General features: G+C 39.7%; 1 protein-coding gene across 7 annotated transcripts in view; it reads left to right on the top strand.

Annotated features, from left to right (window-relative positions):
* Window positions 1-2,231: 2,231 nt before the first annotated feature.
* The window catches only part of adam22 (ADAM metallopeptidase domain 22), a 103,263-nt gene continuing 79,288 nt past the window's right edge, over window positions 2,232-26,206 (top strand). The window contains exons 1-5 of one of the 7 annotated variants that reach the window (XM_055013362.1): window positions 2,232-2,324; window positions 3,865-3,908; window positions 11,164-11,749; window positions 11,980-12,146; window positions 20,298-20,374. In XM_055013362.1, coding sequence (XP_054869337.1) covers window positions 11,197-11,749; window positions 11,980-12,146; window positions 20,298-20,374 — 797 coding nt within the window. In that variant the 5' untranslated portion in view covers window positions 2,232-2,324; window positions 3,865-3,908; window positions 11,164-11,196. Of the gene's footprint in view, window positions 2,325-3,864; window positions 3,909-11,154; window positions 11,750-11,979; window positions 12,147-20,297; window positions 20,375-26,206 lie in introns of those variants that run through there. The other 6 variants (XM_055013361.1, XM_055013360.1, XM_055013363.1 and 3 more) reach the window with 6 other exon arrangements.

The raw sequence follows: 26,206 nt of genomic DNA, 5'->3' as shown, positions 1-26,206 counted from the left end.
TAATTGAAAAGAAGGTTACCTAAGAAAACCTAGTCCGGAAATTGAGGAATAGGGAGAAGGTTCCTTTCCAACGGAAGAAAAATACGATTCATCTCATCCTCGGGATTCGGGAGCAAAAACTGGACATTTAACAGTAAAAAGAATCAGGATGAGTTGTTGCTGTGCTTCCAGAAAAAGCTGGTACACTCATAAGACGGACAAGTAAAGCAAACATTTCCATATTCGGATCTCAAAATAAATATTCGGATACCATCGTCACGACCGAATATTCGGATATTCAGGTCCAGCCCTACTGGCAACATCACTCCTGGTGGTGTCCTGTTTGTTTTGCTCAGTCTCAATGCTCAGAAGCGTATCTGGGTTTGTTACTTTGGAAGTAAAAGTAGATGTTTTAATATCTTCTATCATCTCAGGAGACCTTGCTGCACGAGTGTGTTCAGCATCATGGCTCAGACAGGCCAAGCCTTTAGGAGCTGTTTGATGGAGTGGAACTGAGATTACTGAATTTGTCTGTGTTGGCTGCAGCAGTTGAACCCCAAAGATCTTCTCTGGCTCTGAGAGAGGCACCTGAGGAGCAGTGAGAAGACCCAGCTACTCTTTGGGTTCTGTTAGTGTGTCTGAACAGTTTACGGGAACCTGGGCTGGCCCCATGAACCAGACCTACCAGCATTTGGGAATCTGACCCAAGCCGTGTGTACTTAGACTTGGCTTTAGGGCTGGACCCGAATATGTGAATGTTTGGCTGTTGGTGGTTTCTCAATCCGAATACTCGGACCTACTAATTCTGATGTCATGCCTCACTTCGCCTGTGTTTGTAAACACAAGACAAAATACAGAATACGGAGCTATCCATGGTACCTAGTGGTCAAACCTGAACCAGATGTAGAGGAAACAAGAATCGCTGTGGTTGCTGCGGAAACATAACTGATTAAATGAGCCATTTGCACTTTCACTGTGCTAGTTGTGTGTTCTTAGTATAACTGCTCCCAAAGTTTTTCTTCTGGTACAGATAAGCCCCGCTCCTACTGATGTTTGACCAGTATTTATTCTCTTCTTTGCCACAGCAAATCTTCTTTTCACCAGCAAACACCATGAAAAACTAATATAAAGTCAACGATACAGACACAAGCATTTTGCCAGCACAAAATAAAAACACAAACCTAAACAAAATGTCAGTACAAAATAAAATTACAATTGCATACCGTGTGCGCCTTCTGACCAGAAATTCAGGAGTTGTTACACTCCTTCAATGTCCTCTTATTATTTTTACTTGCAAGCGTCCTTTTACCTTGTCTCCTTATGGTCAGTACCTCCTGCCAGCATACACTTTTTTCTCATTGGTCATGTGAGCACTGCATGCTGTTCATTTAGTGCAATACACACTTTGACCAGTAGGTGGATTTCAAAACAAAAATGTTCTCTGTACAAAGAAACACATCCTGACAGTTACACTTAGACTTGCTTGGCTTAATCTTTGAGACCAGTAGGAAGTTGGAAAGGTGTCGTTTTGATGCTGGACTATGTCTGCATTAGCGTCTTCCGGCCTTCTACACACTGTGAGGCTTCCTGCGTCTGCAACCAATGGTGCATCTGCGCCGGCGTGGCATTTTTTGGAGTGGTATTTACCCTATGTGAGGCAATGCAGTTCGTTTCTAAAATGTTTTCCATCATTCATCTGGCTTATTTGAATGCTTTTTATAAGGCTCCATCTTGTAATTTTCTATAGAACAGCAAGCAAAGGTGTTTTTGTTGGATGCCCTCCATAGAGGTTGATGTTATTGTAACAGAGTTAAAAATTTATTTTGTTATTATTTTTAATTCATGTTTGTTGTTGTTCTGTTGAATATTTTTGAATTTTCTCTCAATGAGTTATTTTTATTTGGCATTATTTTATTGATTTTGGAAATGTGAATTGCTCTTCTGCACCCTGCTATGTTTGTGCCTCCCGGCCTTCCGTAGCTTCTCCCGTATATCCCACACAGTAATAGTTTACAGCTGTGGGTAAGTTGTGGGATAATTTGCTGCTGTGATGTCATGTTTTCTTTGTATATTTAGCATTTCTGTTGTAGTTTTTGATGCATATTGTTTACTATTGTGTATTATTTTGATGTCCAGCTTTGACGTGTTGTTCTAACCGTTATTAGAGGTTGCATAGATGTTCTTGGTTCTGCTCTTTTTGGCGCTAATTGTCTGAAGGCGTGCGCCCTGTGTGTACTCACGCAGTGCAACTCAGGTGATAATTGTTTTTGTTTGTATGTTTAGGAGCAGAGTGCAGGAAGAAACGTCAGCAGAAGATAATTTACATGTGTTAAGCTCTTCTGCAGGTAAGTGTTTTATTTTAAGTTGTAAGATTTCCGTTCAGTCTTCCCACCCTGACACTGTGTTAATGCGGCCATCCAGTGGCATTGTTCTTCGTTTTGTGTTTGATTTATTTTCATTGTAAAATTTGTTGTTGAAAATGTACTTAAAAAAATGTTACACACAGTAATAGTTTACTTGATATGGGAGCAGAGTGCAGGAAGAAACGTCAGCAGAAGATAATTTACATGTATTAATCTCTTCTGCAGAGTAAAGCTGAAGAAAATTCAACTGACCGCACACATACACAGCTGTTACATTATGAAGCTATGAAACTCAGATTTCCATTCATAGCTCCTGTACCAAGTCTGAAGCAGCTGTTGTCTGTTTTTTGTACAGCTCAGCTAGATGGTGAAAGTAGTTTTCAGTCATTTTAGGAGGACTACGGCAGCCCTGATTATTGGTACTATGGCTCCTTCTATACCTCCTGATTACTGCTGACACTGTTTCCGCTCATTTTTAGTTGCTCGCTGATCTTCTCCTGGGTCCTTTTCAGTCTTTGTGGAGTCTCACAATCACATTTTTCAGTTCCTCTTCAATTCTTGTCCATGTGGAGCCATGATGTAAGCATGCAGATAGATTTTGTAAGTTATTGGTTTAGTTTCAGGGATGGCGGGTGTTTTGTTGCATTGAAATTCTACTTTGGGACTTCAGTTTTTAGTATAGCCATCTTAAAGTATTTATTTTTAAGTGTTCAAAGAAGAAATAATCCACAGTTTAAGATGAAATTTTGACATTTAAGTGATATTACACATAATGTAGTCTCCTGTATAATGGCTAAAGTGCAATACTCTTGCAATTATCCTATAACAGCCTTTATTCTTCAGTTTTAGACAGATTTGTGGATGCTTTTTGTGTATTATTTTTAAACCGAAACTTTATTTTCATTGCGCAGTCTTTTCCTCTGAACAGTGAAGGTTAAAGAGCAGCAAATGGAATATAACAAGGCAGCTTCAGTCACAACAACAACAACCTTTAGAGAGATGACGCAGAACTCTTCAAACACAGGGAACGGCTTGTATCGGTGTTGTATTAATAAAATACATGCGCTCGTTGTGTATGTGATGAATGTGTGGCATAATACGTGACATTTTAGGATTCTTCCTAAGTGCACTTTTTATGACCTGCTTTCATGTGTCTTTTTTTAATTTATTTATTTCCCCCCGATGCATTAGCTCGGCTTCCCCCGTTCCCTGCATTTAGTGCATTAGCACAGTGCCCATGTTCTCCCTCACTGCTCTCAGATGGACGCTCAGGGTCAAATGGGAGCTTTTGTGCCACCGGCATTAATAAAATGAGCAACAGCGTGTTCTGAGGTACAGAGCAGAATGGAAAATGAAAAGGATGAAGCGCAGCTGAACCCTGCTGCTGCTGTGGTTTATCAGCAAAGTGTGCAAACTGTACCTTCCTGGACCATATTATGAAAGCAGATTTTAGCTTGTTGCATGTATTAGTATGCCAGAATTCACTTCAGTGTTGACTAATATGCTGATATTTTGTCACCAGTGCGCAGTTTGTCCACCAGAGGGCACTGAAAAGTTTACCTTCAGGTAAGCCCATGATTTCTCATACCTGTCTGAAATTCTTACTTATAGTGATTATTTTTTTTTTTTTTTTTTAAGGTAGTGAATGGGTTTATTCTAACTGGAAATGACTTTAAAGTCAAAAAATAAGTCTTTTTTATGTTTTTTTTCTTAACATTTTCACTATGTCGTGTCGAAAAAGGTGCATATTCCCTGAAATCCATCCCCATGTAATACTTTGGTTCCTTTTTTTTTTTTTTTTTTTTTTTAGCTGATTAACATCTTTAACTCAATGTTTTACATCCTTTTTACCCGTTTGTGTCATTTCCAGCTTGAAGAAAGCTATTGGGGAAATAAATATGTAATTTTGGCATAAATATGAATAGTTTGGGGCTTCTAATACTCCCGCTCAACACTTCTTTTGTTAATGTTATTGTGTTTAATGTAATAATATGGAACAGTAAAGGTGTACATAAGCACAAAGTTGGAAGCAAATAAGAAACAGTAAGATATGACATGTACAGCAGGTATAAGTTAATAAACTTCATTTTACTCATTTCCAGACATTATTTTGAGGTTCTGGGTTTAATTTTGTGTGATTTACTTTCTTTTTTTTTTTTGCTTTTATAGTATTGTATAAATAACCATAAAAGCAAAAATTAATATTTTGTGACTGTTTATGTTATTTCCAGCTTGAATAAAACTATTGGGGAAGTAAAAATTACCTTAAAATCTAATTTTGGCGTGAATAGGAATAGTTTTGGGCTTCTATTGTCTCCACTCGGCACTTCTTCCTTGATAATATAACATATAATGTAATAATATGGAACATTAAAGGTGTTCATAAACATAAAGTTTGAAATAAGAAACAGTAAGATATGAGATATATGGACATGTAGCTGGAAGAAGTTGATAAGTTAAACTTAATTTAACTCATTTTCAGACATTATTTTAAGGCTTTGGGTTTAATTTTATGTGATTTACTTCTTTTTTTTGCTTTTATTCTATCATGGTAAATAACCAAAAACACATAAATTCATATTTTATGTCATTTTCAGTTTGAAGAAAACTATTGGGGAAATTAAAATTAGATAAAAATCTAATTTTGGGCTTTTAATGCCCCTACTCAGCACTTCTTTCATTAATTTTATTGTTTTTTTATTGTAATATATGTAACAGTAAAGGTGTTCTTGGGGTTTTCTTAACATCTACATCAGCAAAAAGCTTGGAAAAAAAAATAAACAGTAAGATATGAGATGTGCAGACATGTAACTGGTAGAAGTTAATAAGTTAAAGAAGACGATTACAAGTAGAATTCCATCGCTTCAGACTACTTTACAGCCAACGGATTTACAGCCACCTGAATTTGTCGAATACATTGTGAAACTGTCTCCAAGAAATAAAAAGAATCTCTCAAAAATTTATAGTTTACTCTCAAAGACACACTCTATACACCTACCAACTCAAAAATGGGAAAAAGACGTATCCAAATCTTTTGACTCTGATTTTTGGACCCAGATCTGTGAAAACACATTTAAAATGACTAAAAACACCAACTTACAATTGATCCAATTTAAGGTGCTTCACAGAACGCATATAACGCAATATAAACTGTATAAAATGGGCTTCTCACGCTCAGACACATGTACGCAATGCACCCAAAACATGACTGACACTTACTTTCACGCTCTGTGGCTTTGTACACCCGTCTATCAATTCTGGGTAACAATCACGCAGAAACTCTCCAATATTTTGGACTGTGGGATTCCGCATTCCCCAAACGTTTGCCTAATTGGTGATCTAACGCAAACAGCCCTACCAGACATTCATATCCAACCCACACTTGCAGCTATCGCCATCGCCAAAAAAACTATTTTAGTTAACTGGAAAGATAAGAAAGCCCTCAGCATCACCCATTGGCTGAACCTCCTCACAGAACACATTTCACTAGAGAGAATATCTGCTATCAGAAAAAACCAATTGGACTCCTTCAAAGAAAAATGGTCTCCATTTATTAAATCAATAAATATTAATCTATAGCCTCCGCTTGTATGTGGGCGTATGCCACTTCCCTCATAAAATTGTAATTATTATTCTGTCTGTGTGTATGGTCTGACTTCTCTCTGCTTTATTTCAGTTTATTAACCCTCTACCTTTTTAAGTAGGATGGCACCATGGACTTCAAGGCTGTGTGCATGCACTAATGGTGTCCTTTTCCTATTGCTCTTGGGGTCGCTCTCTGGCTCTGCGGGGCCTGCGTGGCTCGGGCCCCTCTGCCTGGGGGTGGGTGTCCCCGGTGTCTCTCCCTTTGAGCCCTGGGTCTGCTGGGTCTATGCGCTCTCCCGGGGCCTTGGGGGTGGCGGCGGCTGGTCTCTTCTGGGGCGCCCTGGCTGGCCCTGGGGTTTGGGGTGGGTTGGCCCTCTGGTCGCTCCCCTGTCCTTTCCTGCTCTGCTTCCCTCCTCCTCCCTCCTCTCCTGCCTGGCCGCTCGTCCTCGTCCCTCTCCCTCCCCTGGGGGGGCTGGGGGCCCTCCGCTGCCTGGGGGTCTGGCATGGGGGCCGGGTGGTCTCTCTGGGGGGGTGGCTCTGGCTCATCCGGGCACAGGCCTTGGTACTTGCCTGTGTGCCGCCACTGGAGATTAGTTTCTGCTGGCTGGGGGCTTCTGTCTGGGCCTGGTGCTGTCCTGGGGAGTAGTGGGGTGGGTGGAGTCTCGGTGGTGCTGCGGGGTGGGCGCCCTGCATCCTGGACGTGCCGGCTCCGGGGTGGGCGTGGGGGCTCATGGCCCTTGCTTCCTGGTGGTGCGGCCTGGTCCTCCCTCCGGGGCAGGGTGCTGCATGCGGCTGGCCTGTGGTGGGGCTACTGTGTCTGCCGGGGCGCTGGTCTAGTGCTGCGACTTCTGGGGGTTTTGGTGCTGGCTGGGCCGGTCGGGTTCGGGTGGGCCCACCTCGGCCTCTTGCCTCTGGGCTCTGGGGGCCCTCTGCATCAGTACCGGTGGTCTTACTACCTGTCTCCCCCGCTGCTCTGTCCTCATGGGCCGGATCCACACCAGACTGCCTCTTACTGTGCACTTCACATACTTCGCACGTCACTGTATTTAGCTATTCTTAGGCACATATAGGGACATGACAGTTAGGGCCCTGAGAGCAGGTGGGGGCGGGAACGATGGGCTCTGTGGTGGGGCGGATGGCAGGGCTCTACGGCCTTGTCTCTTCCCCATCACCCTCTTGCTTGCCTCCCCTGCTCTCTTTTTAATGCACCACACACACTCACACCTTGGGGGTAGGTCTGGGACGGCTCGGGGAACTTGGGTCAGGGTAGGCTGCAGAGTAGCCATCCTCTGTGGTCCTCTGGCCTGCCCCCTGGACGCCTCGCCCAGCCTCCCCACTTTTAATGCACCACATGACACTCAGGGTTACACTACCACGGTGCAGGGATAATGTCTCCAGTCTGGGATCGGGAGACATATTAATAGGGAGTAATGGGGGGATCTCACTAATATGGCCTCACTGGTGGGACCCGGCCCCCTTATAGCTATGGGGTGGCGGGGGTGGACCATCATCTGTGTTGCTGTGGCTGGGGGGGTCCCTGGGACCTGGGGGCTGTGGTCGGGGGGGGTTCTCCTGTGTGCTTGACGGGTCCAGGCTGGTGCGATGGCTCTTGGTGGGCTGCGGGGGCTGGATTGGCCGTCCTGGTGGGCGCTGTAGCTGTACTGCGGGCTGGTGGCATGTGGTGGCTCTGTCCTGGTGGGTTGTCAGGGCGCATTGCGGGGAGTGGGGGCCCTGGGTGTACTGCGCTCACCTGGGGCCTGGTGCGGGGGGTATGCGGGGTGCCTCCCTGTCGGCGTCGCCGGGCCCCACCACACTGTCCATTTTTACCCTCTGGACTCACATCGGGTCCCGGCTCCGATTTCCTCTGGCCGGCTCCCGGTGGTGGCCTGCCTTGTGATGGGCTGGTTGCCATCCCTTCGGTGGGCCGCTCGGCCCCTGTGTCTGGCTTCCTGGCTGCGTGGGGCCGTTGGCCCCCTCGGGGGAGGGAGAGGGGGTGGGGATGGGCGGGTCGGGTAGTGGGGTGGGGGGTTTGGTGGGGACTGGGGTGGGCGGGGTTAGGGTTTGGGTGGTGGGTGGGTCCTCGTGCCCCGGGCCACCTGGGTCGGTCTGGGCGCACTGGGGGTGTCGGTAGCTGCTCCCTCTTGTTCTCCGGGTTCGCGTCGTTCACGGTGGCCCTGGTGGCTCTCTGGGGGTGCCGCCCTGTGGCTCCTACGGCCCGGGGGGAGGGGTGCCTTGTTGGCTTGGCCCTGCCTTGCCGTGATTGCTGTTCTGGGCTTCGGGGTTCTTCACACTTGCATGTTTGATCAGGTCTCGCCAGCTACTGCCGAGTCCCATTTCAGTGAATGATGGGACCCACCAGAATGTGCTGAGAATCTCTCCAGAGTCTCTACCCTAAACTCATTCTCTCTTGCACTAGTATCCTCTTCTGGCCTATTCTATTCTATTCTACACTATCAAGACATCCACAATTATGGTGCTCAGTACCGTTTGTTTAATTATTTATTTATTGATTTTCTTTTGTGCTGGTTTGGTTTTCTTTTCTTTTTTCAAATTTTTCTTTTTTTTTTTTTTTTAATTGATGGGCAGTTAGTAGTTGGGAATAACACACCACCTTACAACCTTAATTGCAATAGCAACGCCTGTTATTTTCTATCCCTGTTCATCCTGTTCGTCCTGTTTGTCCTGTCCAGTCTTTGTTTCCCCCACACATCACTGAGGTGTAGCACTGCCCTCCCTGGCTCATAATAGGGAATTCTAATAAAGAATGTCTGCTTAGCTTTCAGGGAGGGCTGGTGATGGTCACACACATGCACTAAATATTAAAATATTTGGCTGCAAGACTAAAATATGCATCGATCTCATACAATGTTGACTCCCCTTTTGTGGAGTTAAACAATGAGAACAAATGCAGACAAAAAAAAAAAAAAGTTAAACTTCATTTTACTCATTTCCAGACATTATTTTTGAAGTTTTGGGTTTCATTTTGTGTGATTTACATTATTTTTAATTTATTTTTTTTGTATAGATAACCATAAAAACAAAAAATAATATTTTGAGGCTGTTTATGCTTAAAAACTCCCCTGATACAATCATTTTTGTCAGTATCTGCCTTAATAATCCACTTTTTTTTAGCTTTACTGTTTCTGAATTTGTGAATATTTACAAGGAAATCTGTTCTGAAGTGGGGATTAATCCTCAGTTCAAATGTGTACATATATTTTGTGTGTTTGGCCTTCATTCAGCAAAGCAAAACAGTACAGTCTTGTAGGTAAAGTAGACATTTCATGGGTTAAACTCTGTATTCCCTGCATATAGTGCATTAGCATAGTGCCCTTGTTCTTCCTTCCCTGCTGCTCTCAAATGAATGCTCTGGGTCAGATGGGAGAGTCTGAGCCACTGGCACTGAGAAAGAAACCTGAGGTACAAACACAGTGAATAAAAAGCTCTGCTGCCTGAGTTTTATCATTGCAAAGCACAAACTGTACCTTCTTTGTGCACATCATACCTTCCCCAATAACATTATTATCTGTTCTTGCTGATCTTTTGCAGGTTTTCGGGATCTGGAGCCCGAATACATTGACAACCATTAACTTCCACATGTCTACAATGCAAATTTATACTGTGAAATCCATGTGTGTTTGAACTAGAGAGAGAAACGGTGCAGACGCAGTAAAAATATGCAAAAATTCACACATAAATATCTAAAATAAGTTGCTCTGAATGCGTGTAGCTGTTATCTGTCCTGTAAAGATGTTAACTGGCTCTAAAGTCTTCAAATTTACAAACATGCCAGATTATGTTTTTAACTTTTGCGCCATGGCAGTCACACTAGTGGACAATGAGTAAAATCCATTCTCATCTAGTTTATTACCTCTGGAAGATCTGCTCAGTGTCACAATAATGTGACAGTAATGGTTCTAAGTAGACAACAGGGCCTGAATTTGAGAATTGAGACTTTTTCTCTTTTGAAAAATTACTCAAAACCAGTTAATTATCAAAATACTGGACGATTAATTTAATACAGCAGGTTGACAGCAGGTCCAGTTAATTAGTTGCTTAGTATATAAAATGCTAGAAATTTGTTTCGAAATGTTTTTTTTTTTAAAAGTAAATTAAAGCCCAAGATGACTTCTTTTATATTGTTCTAAATGGAAAGGTATTCAGTTTGTTGCCATAGAAGAGGAAAGAAACCAGAAAATATTCACATTTAAGAAGTAGGAATCAGAATTTAGAAAAATTGCTCAAAACTACTTAATTGTCAAAATACTGGACAATTAATTAAATAGAGAAGGTTGACTACAGGTCTGTTAATCAATTTAGCTCTAACTGGCTATTTGACTTATTGATTAATCAACTAATCTTTGCAGCTGTAACCTAATGTGCACAAAAATCATGCATTTGGCTGCAATTAATTATTTCAATGAATTAATTTGTTGTTTAGTGTATAAAATACAAGCAATTTGTACAAAAACTAAAAGAAAATGCTAGAAATTAGTTTTTTTAAAGTCAATTCAATATTTTATGTTGTCCTAAATTTTAGAGATATTCAGTTTACAGTCATAGAAAAGGAAAGAAACCAGAAAGTTCACATTTAAGAAGTAGGAATCAGAGAATTTAGACATTATCCTCTTGAAAAATTGTTCAAAACCAGTTAATTAGCAAAATACTTGACAATTAATTAAATGCAGCAGGTCCATTAATCAATTCAGCACAAACTGAGTTGTTGATTAATCAACTAATCTTTGCAGCTGTAACCTAATATGAAAAAAAATTCTACATTTGGCTGCAATTATTTTAATTAATTAGAATTTAAGACTCTGAAATCAACAAATTTAGACAATTTTTTAAAATGCTAAAACCAGTTAAATTTCAAAATATCTGACAATAGTTGACAGCAAGTTGATTAATCAATTATTTGTTGCAGCTCTACTGATTAATCACAGTTGTCCTAGAGATATTCAGTTTATTGTCGAAGAAGAGGGAAAAAATGAAAAAATTCACGTTGGAGAATTTTGACTTTTTTTTCGAAAATTTACAAAAAATGATTTAATAATTGACGGTTGATTGATTAGTCGATTAATTAGTGCTGGTCTGGCGGTAAATTGTGAGAAATGAGGGTTGTTGAAGATGGAAAAATATCACATGACCTCAGAGGAACATTTGTGTTGTTTAAGACTCCATACGGGGGAAAAGAATCATGTGTTTACAGTTAAATCTTATTTTGTGGTGTTTTCAGGGCGGAGGTTGTGTTTGGCATGTTGTGGTCCTGATGGATCATGGAGAGACTCGGCAACAGACGGAACCAGGATGGCGCTCCTGCGGTGCTGGACCATGGAGGAGGATGGTTCTGGTCCGGGTCGGTCCGGGGCCCCGCAGCTCTGCTCATATTTATGCATCGGGCGTTTCTGCAGTGAGCCGCTGGACATTGATGCGTTTTAAGGAGGTGTCCCCGGCCCTCCTCCTCTCTCCTCCCTCCCTCCCTCTCCGGCTCTCTCTCTCTCCTCCGCGCCTCCTCCGTTCCGCCGATCCGCGGGGTCTCGGTGCGCTCAGACGCGCTCAGCGTTCAGACTCGTACGCACCCCCAGATGGCCCCCCAGCAGCGGGACTGCGCTACCCAGACGACCAGCCCCGGCTCCAGGCGTCCCTAGCGAAGGCAGGACCCCCGCAGCCTCCTCCTGGAATACCGCATTGTTTAGATTTTTCCAGCCAGAGACACGGAGAGGTGATGATGCTGATGATGCGCCCGCGATGGTGGATTTCCCTTTTGTGCGTCTGTGGATTGATGCACGTCGGTCACCAGAGCAGCCCAGACGCCACGAACGGTAACTGATCATATTTTGGATTTCACATCGTTTAGTGTTTAAATCAGTGTTAAATCATCACAAACAGGCCCCGTGTTTACTGCTTTAAATCCTCACATCCTCCCGCTCATGATGTGAAATCTGTCTATCCGGAGCCGCTTATCAAAGGGAACCATTTCAGATGTGCTCGGTGTGTTTCCAGCAGGCGCCTCACGCTGCTGCTACTGCTGCTGTTTTCCTCCTCTGTGCAGGAGACGCCTCGTCGAGCCTGAAGGCGCTTCGTGATGCGGGCAGGTTCGTGGGGAAGCAGGACACGGTGCCGCTCCGGCTGCTCTACAGCCGCCACAACCACAGTCAGATCAGCGAGGACGAGCTGAGCACCAGGGTGAAAGCCGCCTCCAGCAGCGGCTCGGCGCAGGTACGCGGTGTTTTCATGTAGTATGGATGGATGGATAGATAGATGGATGGATGGAGGGAGGGAGGAGGTGTCCGCCTTACTGGAGACATCTCACTGTTTACAGGGAGGATTCATGCTCACAGGAAAAACATTTAGGCAGTAGCAGGCCTCAGCTCTCTGTCTGCAGGTTCTATATGGGTCAATCAGAACCAAAAAACACACCGTCCTACATGCAAACTGCTCCAAAACAGCCTCCACTTCACACCGTGCAAACCCTGCATCAATAATAGCGATCAGGTCCACCTGGGTAATCAATAATGTGTCGATAGCTTGCTTTTTGTGCGTCCCACCAGCTGCTCATGTCATTAATTAATGCGTCCACCAGCTCCCTTTCAGCGCCTGATTAAACGTCCTTACTCATAATATGCATCATATATAGTGTATATGTGTATCAGAATACATGTGAATTGATAATTAAAGGTAAATGAAAGTAGAAAAATGCTTCATAGACACACTTAAGGTCATTTGGAAACAGTGTCACTATCATTTTTATAGTTTGTCCAGCAGAGGGCAGCGAAAATGTTTTCTTTTTCACATGGAAAATGCCCCATTCACATTCTAAAAAATAGTATTTAGGCTCAACAACAACAAAAATAACACAAGTCAGTCTTATGGCAGCTTCTATAGAAATTCTGTTCAACCAACAAAACATATTGAGCTAACTCACAACTGAAATTGTCCATATGTGTTGAAAAAGGAAATCCTGAGCTCAATGTGAAGGAAAATTAAGTTATCAAGCCAATTTCATTAAGTTACCACAATTTATATTCACTTTTAAGTGAACCAACACAGAAATTTGAATTTAAAGTACACACAATATTAAGTTGATGCAATTACCAATGATGTTATGTCAACTCAATAATATTGAGTTGAAGGAATTCACTTTTAATTAGTTTTTTGATTATTAATATTAACCATCAGATATTATCCAGTCATGTTTAGTAGAAAAAAAGCGGACTTCAAATCCTGAACTCAAATAATTAAGTCAATTTTATTAAGGTACGCCAACTAAAATTTTGTTTTAAATTAACTAATGCGGTAATTTGAGTTTTAATTACACAAAGTATTACGTTGACGCAATTACCAATAATATTATGTCAACACAACCCAACAAAAACTGTTTTCAACTCAGTGTTCATCTAAACCAGTAAATTGGATGTTTTTTTTTAAATTTTACAACCATGCATTTAATTAAATGGTGGAAATAAGTCTCTTGAATTAATTTTCAGAGTATAACAGCTGCAAACCTTTCATAAGTCTGTTGTTTTTTTTCTCTTGATTAATTGTTTTGTCTATGAAACGTGACAAAAACTAAATCAACCAGCAAATAAAGTTTCCCAGACCCCACTGGGACTTTAAATTGCTTGTTTTTTTTTGTTTGTTTTTTTTTTTTTTTTAAATCCAACTAACGGTCCAAAACCCCAAAGATATTAAGTTGTTTATAGATGAATATAATATATGGCAAAATAAAGCATAAAATCTTAACATGTGCACAGTTGGGACCTGAGAATATTTGTCATTCTTTGATTAAATTATGTAAAATTAATATGTTAATTGGTTTAATAACCAAATTTAAGGACTCATTATTAAAAATAATATTTGTTGGTGTTGCTAATTTACTTATTATTCCAAAAAAAAAATCCAGTAAGAAGCCATTTTTTACTGCTCTGATTGCTAAATATTTGAATATTCACTGCAAAAATTTGCAGAAGATTTGTTCTTAAGCTTGTCTGCTCTCCAAAATACTTCATTAAACAGATTATTTTTAAATGCAAAATGAAATTAAATGGTGTTAATATGCCCCTAGAATTACTTTAAAAGAATTGTAGCAATTCTTTAAGAACTAAATTTCAGGTCTCATTAATTAAAACATATTTGTTGGTGCTGTTAGTTTACTAATTAGTTTAAAAAATGTGGTTAAAAAAAAATTACTTGTGCTGCTCTGGTAGCTGAATATTTCAATATTTACTGCAATAATTTGAAGAAACTTTGCTCAGAAGAGGTTCTGATCTCCAAAATACTTTATTAGCAGTTAACTGGATCTTTTTTTTTCTATTTTCCACCATGCAGTTAATTAAATGGTGGTAACAGCTTAAGTTACCTTTACGAGTTGTAGCAATTGTTTAATAACCAAATGTTAGGAAATTTCATTAATTAAAATGCATTTGTTGGTATTGTTAGTTTACGTATTAGTCTCAGAAATGCAGTAAAAAAAACTACTTTTACTTATCTAGCCGTTGAATTTTTCAATATTTACTGCAGTAATTTACAGGAAATTAGTTCGGAAGAGGGTAGAACGCCCTAAAATACTTCATTTGTTTAAATAAAGATAAGAAAATAGAAGATAAGATGTAAACTGAATTCATTCTGAAGGAAATTCCTATTCAGAAAAAAACCAAAATTACATAACATGAGAAGAAATGCAGTTCGTAGTTGGAAATAAGGTACGATACATTACAGAAAGTAAAATAACGAGCTAAAATATGAGTTGAATAGAAAAATAAACAGCAACGATAAGTACTTTTACACATAATACTGAAATAATCCACCTGAAAAGTGAAATATTCCACGTTTCATTGACTAAATGACTAAAGCAATGAATGTAAACAGAGCTACAGTTATTCTGCACAGTAGACTCGTCTTTGGATCCGAGTGTCTTCAGGTCACCAATCAAGCTCTGTACAGTAGGCCGTGCATGGGTTGTTTTGCAGTATCATGCATCTAAATTATGCAGGAAGCCTCCTAGGGCCCCTCGGATTGGCTGTAATAGCGGATCCAGAGCAGTAATAGTCGTAATCACTGAGTCAGTTCAGTGAAGCGGCGTGTCTGCTGGGCTCCTTTCAAGGTATGAGTCAATTAGCATTGTGCAAAGCTGTCATGCCTTTTTAATTTGTGTGGCTGAGGCTTGTGTAGGTTTGAGCGAGAGGAGAGGGCTACAGATGGTGGCAGGCAGGGAGGTGTTAACCCTTTGTCTCCACCACACCTCAGACCCAGCTCAACCAGCTAACAGCAACCATCTGCCGGCGGATAGCGGTTTGATATTTCACCTTTTATTGAAGCTGATGCTAATCTGATGGCAGCTTTTGTAGCTAAATGTAGAAGCACATCAGGGCAGTTTTAGACAGATGTTCTGAAGGAGATTGCAGAAATCGTGTCATGCATTGCTTCATGTTTCCCTGGAGTCATTTAACCCTCTGATCTTAATGGTGTTTTTTTTGCTCTTGTCTCATTTTTCACTCACTGTGGGCTCATTTTTCTCTGCAACATAAAGTCCTGCACCTCTATGGAAACAGAACAATCATGTCTAGAAGTAGAGAGAACTCAGAAATGTCTTCTTTGCGGTGTGACACCGTTATGATGTCGTAAATCATAAAAAATGAGCATTGAATTTCTGTTTGTTTTGCACAAATTGAAGAAAAACCCAAAGTCAACACATACAACATTTTTGCAGACTGGACAAAACTATTACTGATTTTTACTGTTTACATTTTTAGACCCTTTAGAAACTCACACATTAACTCTAGATATTTATAAAGGTGTTTCACTGTGCTGAACTCAAAAATGTTTTTAATAATAATACGTTTTGTTTGTAACACACTTTTCACTCGTCTGAGTCTCAGAGCGCTACAGACTAAAAACAAAGACAATTGAAACTACGCTTAAAAACAATTCACTAATAAAAGGTATAAATTCAGCAGTTTTAAACAGGTAGGTTTCTAGTCCTGCTTTAAAAGTTTCCAGTTTTTGGTGCAGTATTTCAGTTTTATTCTCAGAAATCATTAGAAAAAATACAAAGAACAGAGCTGAGTTCCTTACAAAAAGTCAAAAAACCTGCAACGTTTTTCCCACAAGTGTAACCCATTCAGAAAAAATTTACATTCTATGGATATTTTAATGTTTATGTTGGATATTTTAAAATTTATTTCCATATTTATTTCCTCTCAAACATGTTATGAACAGTTTGAGATGGTTATAATTGCCATAAACCATAATAGTCATGATGTAAAGCTGAGATTTGGTGGAGTTCTCTGAAGGAACGGCATGCTTGTACCTCAAAAATGTCAAATATCTAATGATTGTTTCTATTTTTACAGTTTCCTGCTCCAATGAAATGTGTAATTTGGGCAGTTTTCTAAAGATAACACGCCTGTTGGGTTCAGCGGGTTTAGATAAGCGTGTAATTCCTGAGTTTCCAGCCCAGGAGATGTTTTGTTTTTTGTTTTTTTTTTTTTTAAATCATGCCAGCTCATAGTCTTAAAAGCTCCTTGCATGCAGGCAGTCGCTAAGAGCCTCAAAGTCCTAATAAAGCTATAAAATGTACATTAGGAAGAAATCCAGGGTAGAGGGAGGAGGGAGGAGACGGGCGACGGCATCTTTGATTTGATTTGTGCTCCGAGTCCTCGATCCTCCAGAGAGCTGAACGTTGTGATGTCACTGAAGTTTGATCACTTATCGGCTGTTTTTAGATCAACAGCCCTAAAAACAAATCTGTCAAACGCTTCTGAGAATGTGCGACACGCGGGAGGTTATTTATAGGCTTCTGTTGCGTCGCCTATTTTCAGTCTCAGACACAAACGGCGCTGAATGAGCAGTGGGGAGTTCAGCAAAGCGCTCGTGTTGTTTTGGTGGAAAAACAAAAGAGTGGAGGCAGACTGTGTGTTGTTTGTATGTTTTCCTGCCTCTGCACAGTAGAGCTGCATGATAGTGGGCAAAAACTACATTTTTCTGTGAGATATGTATTAAAAAAAATATAGAAATTCTCACCTGAGGGCTTGAAGGAACTATTTGGAAGGAATAAATCATTCTAGGAGGATTTGGATGATTTTGGAGAGGAGTGCATCTGCATAGAAACAATTATTTTCAAAAAAACAAGCTGAAAAAGCTTTTTTATTTTGTGTATCTCAGGTAAAGACATCCGGGATTGCTTTAAGCATAGAATAACAGTAAGATCTGGTTGTGCACTGACATAAGAACAAGATATTTCACTCCTTTCCATGTAATTTTTGGTCCCATGCCTGCTGTGTCGGAGTAATTAAGTGGAGACTAGAAGCTTCTCTGTGCACAGCTAGCTTCCACTGTAGCCTGCATGTGAGGCGTTCAGGGAACATCAGTAAATTGTAGAGTCAATCAAGAAGTATATGTTCAGCAAGTGAGGTGTTTTGGGTATGAAGATGCTCTGAATTCAGGTGAAAATTATTTTAGATTTTACTTTGATGAGGATTTGAACATTTGCAGGAAAATAACACAACATGGAAGTGAAAGCAGCGGCCTGCTGGTTTAAATTCAAAAGTGTAATTGTGATAAATCAGCTGATCTCACTCTTAGTATTGATTAAAGGTACTGTGATTATCATTTTGGTCATAAATGTGCCGCCATGGTTAACTGTATGGAAATATTCTGGCTACAGAAAAGACGATGTTGACCAAAAGTGGAAATTGTCACCACCACATGAGGCGAGAATTAGGGAAAATTACTACTCTTATGATGAATTCTATCAGACATTATCAGACAGATGCCTCTTGATTCACAGAAAATGAGAGTCGTGTGAGTTTTCTTTTTGTATCAAGCAGCAAAGCTAGTTTTATCCTGATGAGTTTGAGTTCCCGTTGTCCTTCATGCAGCGTGAGTCTTGTCTTTCTGCGGAGCATCGACAGCACTTACAGTCATACTTCGACGGTCATGAGTGGAAAGTCGGGTGAGCTAGAAGTCAGAAATCAATGTGAGAAGAGTCGGTGGTGCTGCTAATGTTGGTCCAGCTCCGTCAAGCTGGGATGTGCTTTCATTAAGCACAATTACTGGTACCTCCTCCCACTGTGGGTCCAATCTGCCGGCTTGGATTTCATCACTGGTGTGGGGTTGTCGTTTCACACACACCCTCTTAGCTGCTCATGTATGCATTGGCCACGCGCAGACACACTCCTACAAACAATAGAGTCCGTGGTCTTTGGGGACTCGGTGGGCCGAGGTCGTCCTCGGGTGACAGAGGGCCTCGGAAACACAGAAACTCCCCTCCTCCTCTTCCTCCTCCTCCTCCTCCTCCTGTTCCTCCTCCTGGCCTGGTTGTCATGCAGTGTCCGGTTTATAATGAAGGGGGGAGGGAGAGTCATGTTTGAGACTCCCCTGGACGTCCAGGAATTATTATGGGAGTTCTCATTGAACCAAAGGCTGCGTAATGAAGCCTGCACCATATGTGACCAGTGGCCAGCTAGAACCAGACCCTCCTCCATCCAGATCAATCAAACACACAAACTGTTTTCATTTCTGTGATTGTGTTCTGTTTGCACACAGAAACATGGCAACCAAAAAGATGGATGGATTCAGTACAGCTTTAGGAATAGCTGTGATTTATTAGTGTTGTGAAATGGTAAACATACATTTAAAATTTATTTATTTTTATCTGTGATACAAAACAAATTGTTCAAATCTGTATTTTTACACATGATTATTCATTCATTTACAATATTTAACCAATAAATTACACTTTTTACTTTTATTCATCATTACTTGAAAGAAAAACATACACTACCGTTCAAAAGTTTGGGGTCACTGAGAAATGTTCTTATTTTTGAAAGAAAAGCAGTTTTTTCAATGAAGATAACATTAAATGAATGATAAATCCAGTGTAGACATTGTTAATGTGGTAAATGACTATTCTAGCTGGAAACAGCTGATTTTTAATGGAATATCTCCATAGAGGTACAGAGGAACATTTCCAGCAACCATCACTCCTGTGTTCTAATGCTACATTGTGTTAGCTAATGATGTTGAAAGGCTCATTGATGATTAGAAAACCCTTGTACAGTTATGTTGGCACATGAATAAAAGTGGGAGTTTTCATGGAAAACATGAAACTGTCTGGATGATCCCAAACTTTTGAACGGTAGTGTATATATTAAGGATTAAAAAAATACTACATCAAGTTTAGTTTTGTTAAATTGGAGATAATATCCAGTAAGATCACAGAGAAAAGTATGAATTTACATGTTATCCATGAAAAAACAAACTGTAATTCATTCTTTTAGTGTTTAACTGTAAAATTTAAATATTTTTTTTACTATATTTAAATCAGCAAAAATATCATTGTTTTACAAATATTTAATATTCAAAAATATTAAGGGTTGAAAATGGTAAATCAAGTTTGCGCTTTGTTAAATTACAGATAATATCTAGTTAAGTTACAGATAAAAGCATTAGTTTACAGGTTAGCATGTCTTTTACAGTGAAATGTTTAACTGTAACTTTTCAAATAATTTACTGCTATTTTACAGTTTTTCCCTATTTTCTTAAATTACACATAACTAATAAAAATTATAGGAAAAAAATTTATAGTAAAATAAACAATGAATAATTTTTTTGTATTTTTACAAATGCTAATTCATTCTTTTATAGCATTTAATGGTAAAATGACACCATTGTAATTTTTCCTTAAATCAGCGATAAATATTTTACGAGTAGTTTGTGTTTGCAAGAACAGTTATGTATATTAAGGATGTAAAAATAATTTTAACTGTTATTTTGCAGATTTTCACTTTGTTAAATAACAAATAATATCAAGTAAAATGGCAGAAAAAGTATTAATTTACACTTTACTGATTTTCCACTTCAAAAGTCAGTATTTTACTAATTTGTTTACAGTGAGTGACTGCAAAATGAATGCGTTTAAATCTGCGAAGAAAATTAATTATTTTACAGATATTTGCTTTTGTTTTGACCATTTTTATAGTTTTTGAACTTTACAGCAATTCACTATTTCTGTTAGATTTTTAACATTTTTTTATGTTGTTTTTTTTTGCATTTTGAATGTTTATTATATTTGTATTTAGGTTTTTACATGACAGTTTTTATTATTATTGTTATTATGTGATGTTGTCGTCTGGTGTGTCACAGTAAACTGAAATGTTACTGCGAGATCCTTTGCAGAAATTGAAATTCAGACAGAGAACTTGATGTCTTAATGAAAACAGTCTTATTCTCTCAGCTGATTGATGCTGAAACAGACAAAGCGGTGGTCCATCAGTGCAGATGAGAATTGATTTATGCACGAATTGAACCATGAATATGGTAATAGATGCCTTTAGTAATGATAACTTATCTGCTGTTTTTTTTTTTTAGATGAACCACGTGGCCCAAGTGAGCTTTCAAGTCGATGCTTTTGGGAGAAAATTCATTTTGGATGTGGAACTGAATCAGTAAGTATTAAATTTTTAATGTCTGTCTGCCTATTTAACTCCAGCATGCAACAGAAGTGAGTACACCGCCGTTAAAAATGATTTAAAATTCTATCTCCTTACTTCGAAGTTGAACAGCAGGTATTTGCACTGAAATTTAAAACTAACAGTTTAGATTTACTATATTAAAAATAAAGGCCTCACAGCAGGAACTCAATGGAGCAGCAATCAGGACATCTTTCATCACAGAGATTCTAGTCTGTTATTTTTTCAGTACTTCATATTTCCGCCTTTATTTTGACGACTGACTCAGTCCTCCTCAGCATGGAGGATACCAAATTTCTGCAGAAATGTTCTGATATTCTTCAGTTTTCAGCTCTTCTTTGCTACCTTTCTCTTTAAAATACCCCCAAAATGTTCTATTGGATGCAAGTCAGGCCCCATACTTGTCCAAGTCGTGGTTTTTATTTTGTTTTTCTTGAGAAACTCTTGTGTGATTTTGTTCTTTGATGGTTCTCCTGCTGGAATATTCCTCTTCTTCCAGCTTCGTGTCGGCCAGTATTTTTGGTTTATCCTCAGATATTCATCTATAAATGTCATCTCCCCATATCATCATACTCCCACCTCCGTGCTTCACTGTCTGGACTATGCATCCACTGTGGTAGTCCTGGTCAGGTTCACACCAAACATGCTGGACTCCATCTGAGCAAAGAATGTTTTCCTATCATTCTTCAGGCTTCTTTTCATGCTTTTCTACAAGTTTTGTCTTGTAGTTTTGAGACGAAGAGCAACCAATGGTGTTATTAAAGATGCCTTCCATAGAGGTTGATGTTCTGAAGTGTCCTTCACACTGTCTGAGCTTCACACTAACTCTGATTTCCCTTGATACCTTCTGTACCAAATCTGAAGCAGCTGCCATCTGTTTTTCCCAGCTGGATTGTGAAAGTAGTTCACTGTCTGTGGAGTCATTTTAGGAGGACGACCACTGCAGCCATGATTAGTGGTACTATGACTCCTTCTATACCTCCTGATTACTGCTGACACTGTGTTTCCAATGATGTTTAGTGGATCTATTTGTATCCTTTTCTATCCTTGTGAAACCTCACAGTCAGATTTTCAGGTTCCTTCATTCAATGCTTTTCCATGTGGAGCCATGATGTAGACATGCAGATCAACATAGTCCATCAGTCCAATTCTGAGAAAGCTCTGCTGCTCACAGCTCATTTTAGAACCTTTTTCATGCAGTTGCACGGATTGGAAATCACAGGTTTCATTGATCATAAATGTATTTGCTTTTGTTTCTAATTTGGGGTGTGAATTTTCAGTATAGACTTCATAAAATATTTGTTTGTGATTGTTTATAAAGCGAAACGCTCTACTGCTCAACCTAGACATGGTGCAGTAATTGCAACGTGATCCAGTTTAGCATCATTTGACTTTAAAATGCAGTTCTGTTCTCACTTCTCTTGTATGCTGTATAGATGTATCTTACTGGGTCTGTAGGTTGATGTCTTATTTGCAGTTTTTGCTCTTAGCTTTATTTCCTTTCGTGCTTATTAATGTTGTAGTTTGCGATGATCATGAAACGACTTCAGCAGGAATCATTGTCTGAGGCCTGAATAACAACTTTGAGTGCAAATTCACACCGTATTCTTCGGTATAATTCCCTAAACACACGTTGCACATTAAACCAGAGCTGACTGCAGTGTTTTACCTGAAGCCGGTCATTGTGCTGCTGCTGCTACACAGACGTCACATTTTCCTGCTCACCGCCGGCCTGTTTATTGCCTGTTTCTGAGAATGCACATAAATATCTGCTGCCGGTGTGTGCTGTGACTCAATGTATGTGTACCCATGTGTGCGTGTGGTTGTATGTCTGCAGCAGGTCAGTTATTGTGTGTTTGTGTGTGATTTAGAGCTCCCATCATAATAGGAAGTGATTTACAGTAAAGGCTGGAGCGCTGCCCTGTCAGACACCGATATTGATCACAGCTGTGCTGATGGAAAGTGAGCTCCTCTCTCTGCTTATTTCACCCTCCTCCCTCTTACTCTCAATCTCTTTCTGCCTCCAGCTCTTTCACTTTTTTGAAAATGACCCTTCTTGGCACCGTCCTCCTGTTTGTCGGGTTTGTTTCTGTTCGCCTCCGTCACTCTCTGAGGCCATTTACTCCCAAAAAACAGAAAACCTGGCACACTCCTACAGTGATGCTGCGTGCTCAAGTCGCTCTCCTGCTGAGTAAAACGTTACATCACAGGAATTCCCAGCTTTGGAGGAGATATTTCTGCGAAGCTCATGGCACGAAACCTCGGCCAGTCATCGGTTTAAATGCGCTGCAGACATGCATGCACAAGCTGTCGCACACTCTTTCTTTAGCGCTTGGTTGGAGCGTTTAATGTGGAGTAATTATTCATCTGTGAGACGCTGTGGGATTAAAGCATCCATCTCTATAGCAGCCATCAGATTATCAAGTCATAGAAAGCACCAAATCCAGTTTTTAGCGCATTTTTTTTTAGCTCTTCAGAGATTGAACTAACTGTTTGACATATACGTGGACTGACTTGTGTGACTTTTATTAACAATATATCATACTGTGAGTAGAACTGAAATGATTGCTTGATTATTGATTAGCCACTTAAATGAAAGAATGAGCTATTTTGAGGGGTTGACCAATCATTATTTTCCAGCGCTGACACCGTTAATTAGTGATTAAGGTGGTCGATAACTGACATTTTGAGCTGATTTACGAACGAAAATGTCAAAAAATAACAAAGAAATGTCATTTTTTATTTATCTTTTTACACATTTTTGATAAAAACCAGACTTCAGTGTAGAAATGCTGATCTATTCCGGCGTTTGTGAAGTCTCAGCATCAGATTTTTTTTTTTTTTTTTAGCTCTTCTGTCATTTTTTTTTTAAAATGTATTTTTTCATATGCAGCCATGATGAAGACATGGACATAGCTCTAGTTTGTACTTTGGGGCCTGAATTTTCAATATCGTCTTTCTAACATTGGTTTTTGGTTGTTTATGAGACAAAATTTTCTATATACTTTGGAATAATGCAGTTATTGAGTGGCGATATATTTTGAATCGTTTGACATTTAGGAATCAGATTTTTTTTTTTTTAGCTCAGCTTGCAATTCTTTTCCATGTGGAGCCATGATGCAGGTATAGACACAGCTCATAGGTCCAAAACTGGGAAAGTTCTGGTATTCATAGCTCATTTTTTAACCATGTTCATGTAGTTAGACTGACTGGAAATCACAGGTTGACTCATTTTTGTACTTGTTTTTGATTGTTCATAAGACAAAACACTCGACTGTTCAACTTAGAAATAGGATTTTTTAGTCCCTCTTGCAATTCTTTGACATGTGGAGCCATGATGCAGGCACAGACATAGCCTATAGGTCCAGAATTTCATTCCTGTTTTCATCCCAGTTTTCCTTCCCTCACGGAGACAGAACTTCCGTCAGATCCGTCCTCCTGCTGGCCTCATCCCTCCCCGATCTCGTCTCCTCTATAAACTGATCCTCCATTCGACAGCCACACTGATTTTGTTTACAGATAGCTTTCATTCCAGACAGAATAAACCCAGATGATGTGAGTGTGGGTGGAAGGAGTGGGAGGTATTTTAGCTGAATGGGCCAACATTGCTTTTTGGCTCCCAGTAAGAAAAACCGAGCTTTCTCAGTCTGATCAATGAGCGTTTCTGCTGCTGCTGCTGTGCATTTTTGTGTGTTTAATTGTTGCCGTGAGCAGAGAAGGGAGGTGTGTTTTCCACTCGTCGGCTGTGTCTCAAGTGCTACATTACATATTATCTTCATAATTTTCCCTTCTTCGTCTGCAGTTAGAGTTTGCCGTCAGACTGTGAATTATGGGAGTGTAGGCGTTTTGTTACCGCCTTGTGCTTTCTGGACACATGTTGGCTGTTGCATGTAAATTTTCAGTCTCTCAGACACAGACTGAATAAGAAGACGGTGATGGCACTTATTGTTTAAAGGACTGCCATTTTAAAGTCTGGAGTTTGGCATTTCGCTGTCATTTTATTGGGGCTCTTGACATTTCGCAGGTTTGTCTGTGTCTTAAAGAGGCCCAACAGGTAGAAAACACTGCTCTGTTTTCAACTTGGATAAATCTGACATTAGAGCATCTTATTTCACTCCTTTCAAGCTTGTTTTTCATCACACGGCTGTCTGAGCTGCAGCTGAATGGAGACTAGAAGCTTCTCTGTGCACAACCACCGAGCAGCACGAACCAATGCTGGCGAGGTGTTTAGGGAACACTGGTAAATTGTGACTTCAGAAAAAAACAACCTCAGTTACACGCTTTCTCTCTAAACTGCATGAGTCCCTGCATCCTGCCACCATAAATACATTCTCAAGCTGCAGGAAACACTGAGATGTGATGAAACGACCAACATTATGCATTGCATTTATTGCAAAAAGTACAGCCAGTGTATGTGTAGGAACGAGCTATTGCTTTTGCACCTGTGTTTAGAATTAAAACATTTAAAAAGCCAATGGATATGTCCACACTGTGTTTCAAAAGCTAAATTTAACACTGCTTTTTATATAACCACCGAGGAGTTACCCCTGACTAACATTAAGTCTCAGATAATCCTTAAGAAAAACAACCAGTTAGATAGAAACATAATGTGAATATACTACTATTGAGTGTGAGAATTTGCAACTGAAAATGTATTATTCATGCAACTAAGGAACATTTTTGGATGTAAAGAAGGTAGGAACACCAGTGCAGACAATGTAAAAAAAAAAAATAAATAAATAATCTGGAGTAATAATAATAATACATTTTATTTGGCAGCGCCTTTCATAACACCCAAGGTCACTTTACAGAGGATGTCAGGAGTCCTGACACCAAGCTGAAATATCTTAACAAATATTAGGTGGATTACAACGAAGGTTTGGGCTGACATTTATGGCCCTCAGAGGATGATCTTTTACCCTCTGGTGATCCTCTGACTTTTTCCTTTAAAAAATATTGATGTTCACACATCCTGTTTCAGTGAAGTAGCCATTTTACTGACAGTTCTTGCCTCCCTGCCTGCAAATGTTCCACCAGAACAATTCCCCTGTTGCTATTTTTGCAGGAGCACCATCACTGCATCCTGGTGTTAGCAACACCCAAAGTCACTGCGATTGGTTTAAAGAAATTCAAACAAACCAGGATGGTATTTTTTCCTCTGTTGCAGAATGATATTGATTAATTCTCCAATACGTGGAAGATAAGTCTGGCTTTGCACGACTACATGACTACAGACATTTATCTTGAAATTTTTACTTGGAATCTAAAAACTATTTCAATTAACCTATTCCCTCCAATTAATTAAATGCATGATTGCAAGATAAAAAATTGACAAAAAATAACAATTTACCGATTTAGATTTAAAATGAATACTTTGATATTATTCTGATGAGTTACTTTGACACGATAATGCTGCATCAGCTCAACGTTGTGTGTAATTTAAACTCAAATTTCTGCATTAGTTGATTTAAAAGAGAATATAAGTTGAGGTAATTCAATGAAATCAGTCTGATAGTTTTATTTTTCAGGATTTCAAGTCTCCTACATCCATTTGAGACTGATAATTAAAAAATGTGTTTGATTGTAGAAGAAAAACTTATTACTCTAACTCAATATAGTTTGTTGGGTGAGTATAATTTATTTGCATTAGTTGCCATACCTCAAAATATTGATGCATACTGTTTGCCAATTTGTTTGTTGAGCCAAAATCTTATTTTTTAGAGTGTGGTTGATGTTTTTCCTTCAGATTTGCTCATATTTTGTGCTTTCAGATGTGATCTCTTCCCATCCATGCATCCATCCACTATA

The sequence above is a fragment of the Amphiprion ocellaris genome, chromosome 9 (assembly GCF_022539595.1).
Source record: "Amphiprion ocellaris isolate individual 3 ecotype Okinawa chromosome 9, ASM2253959v1, whole genome shotgun sequence".
Taxonomy (NCBI): Eukaryota; Metazoa; Chordata; class Actinopteri; family Pomacentridae; genus Amphiprion; species Amphiprion ocellaris.
The sequence above is the reverse complement of the archived record's forward strand: the minus strand, read 5'-3'. Positions and strand labels throughout refer to the sequence as shown.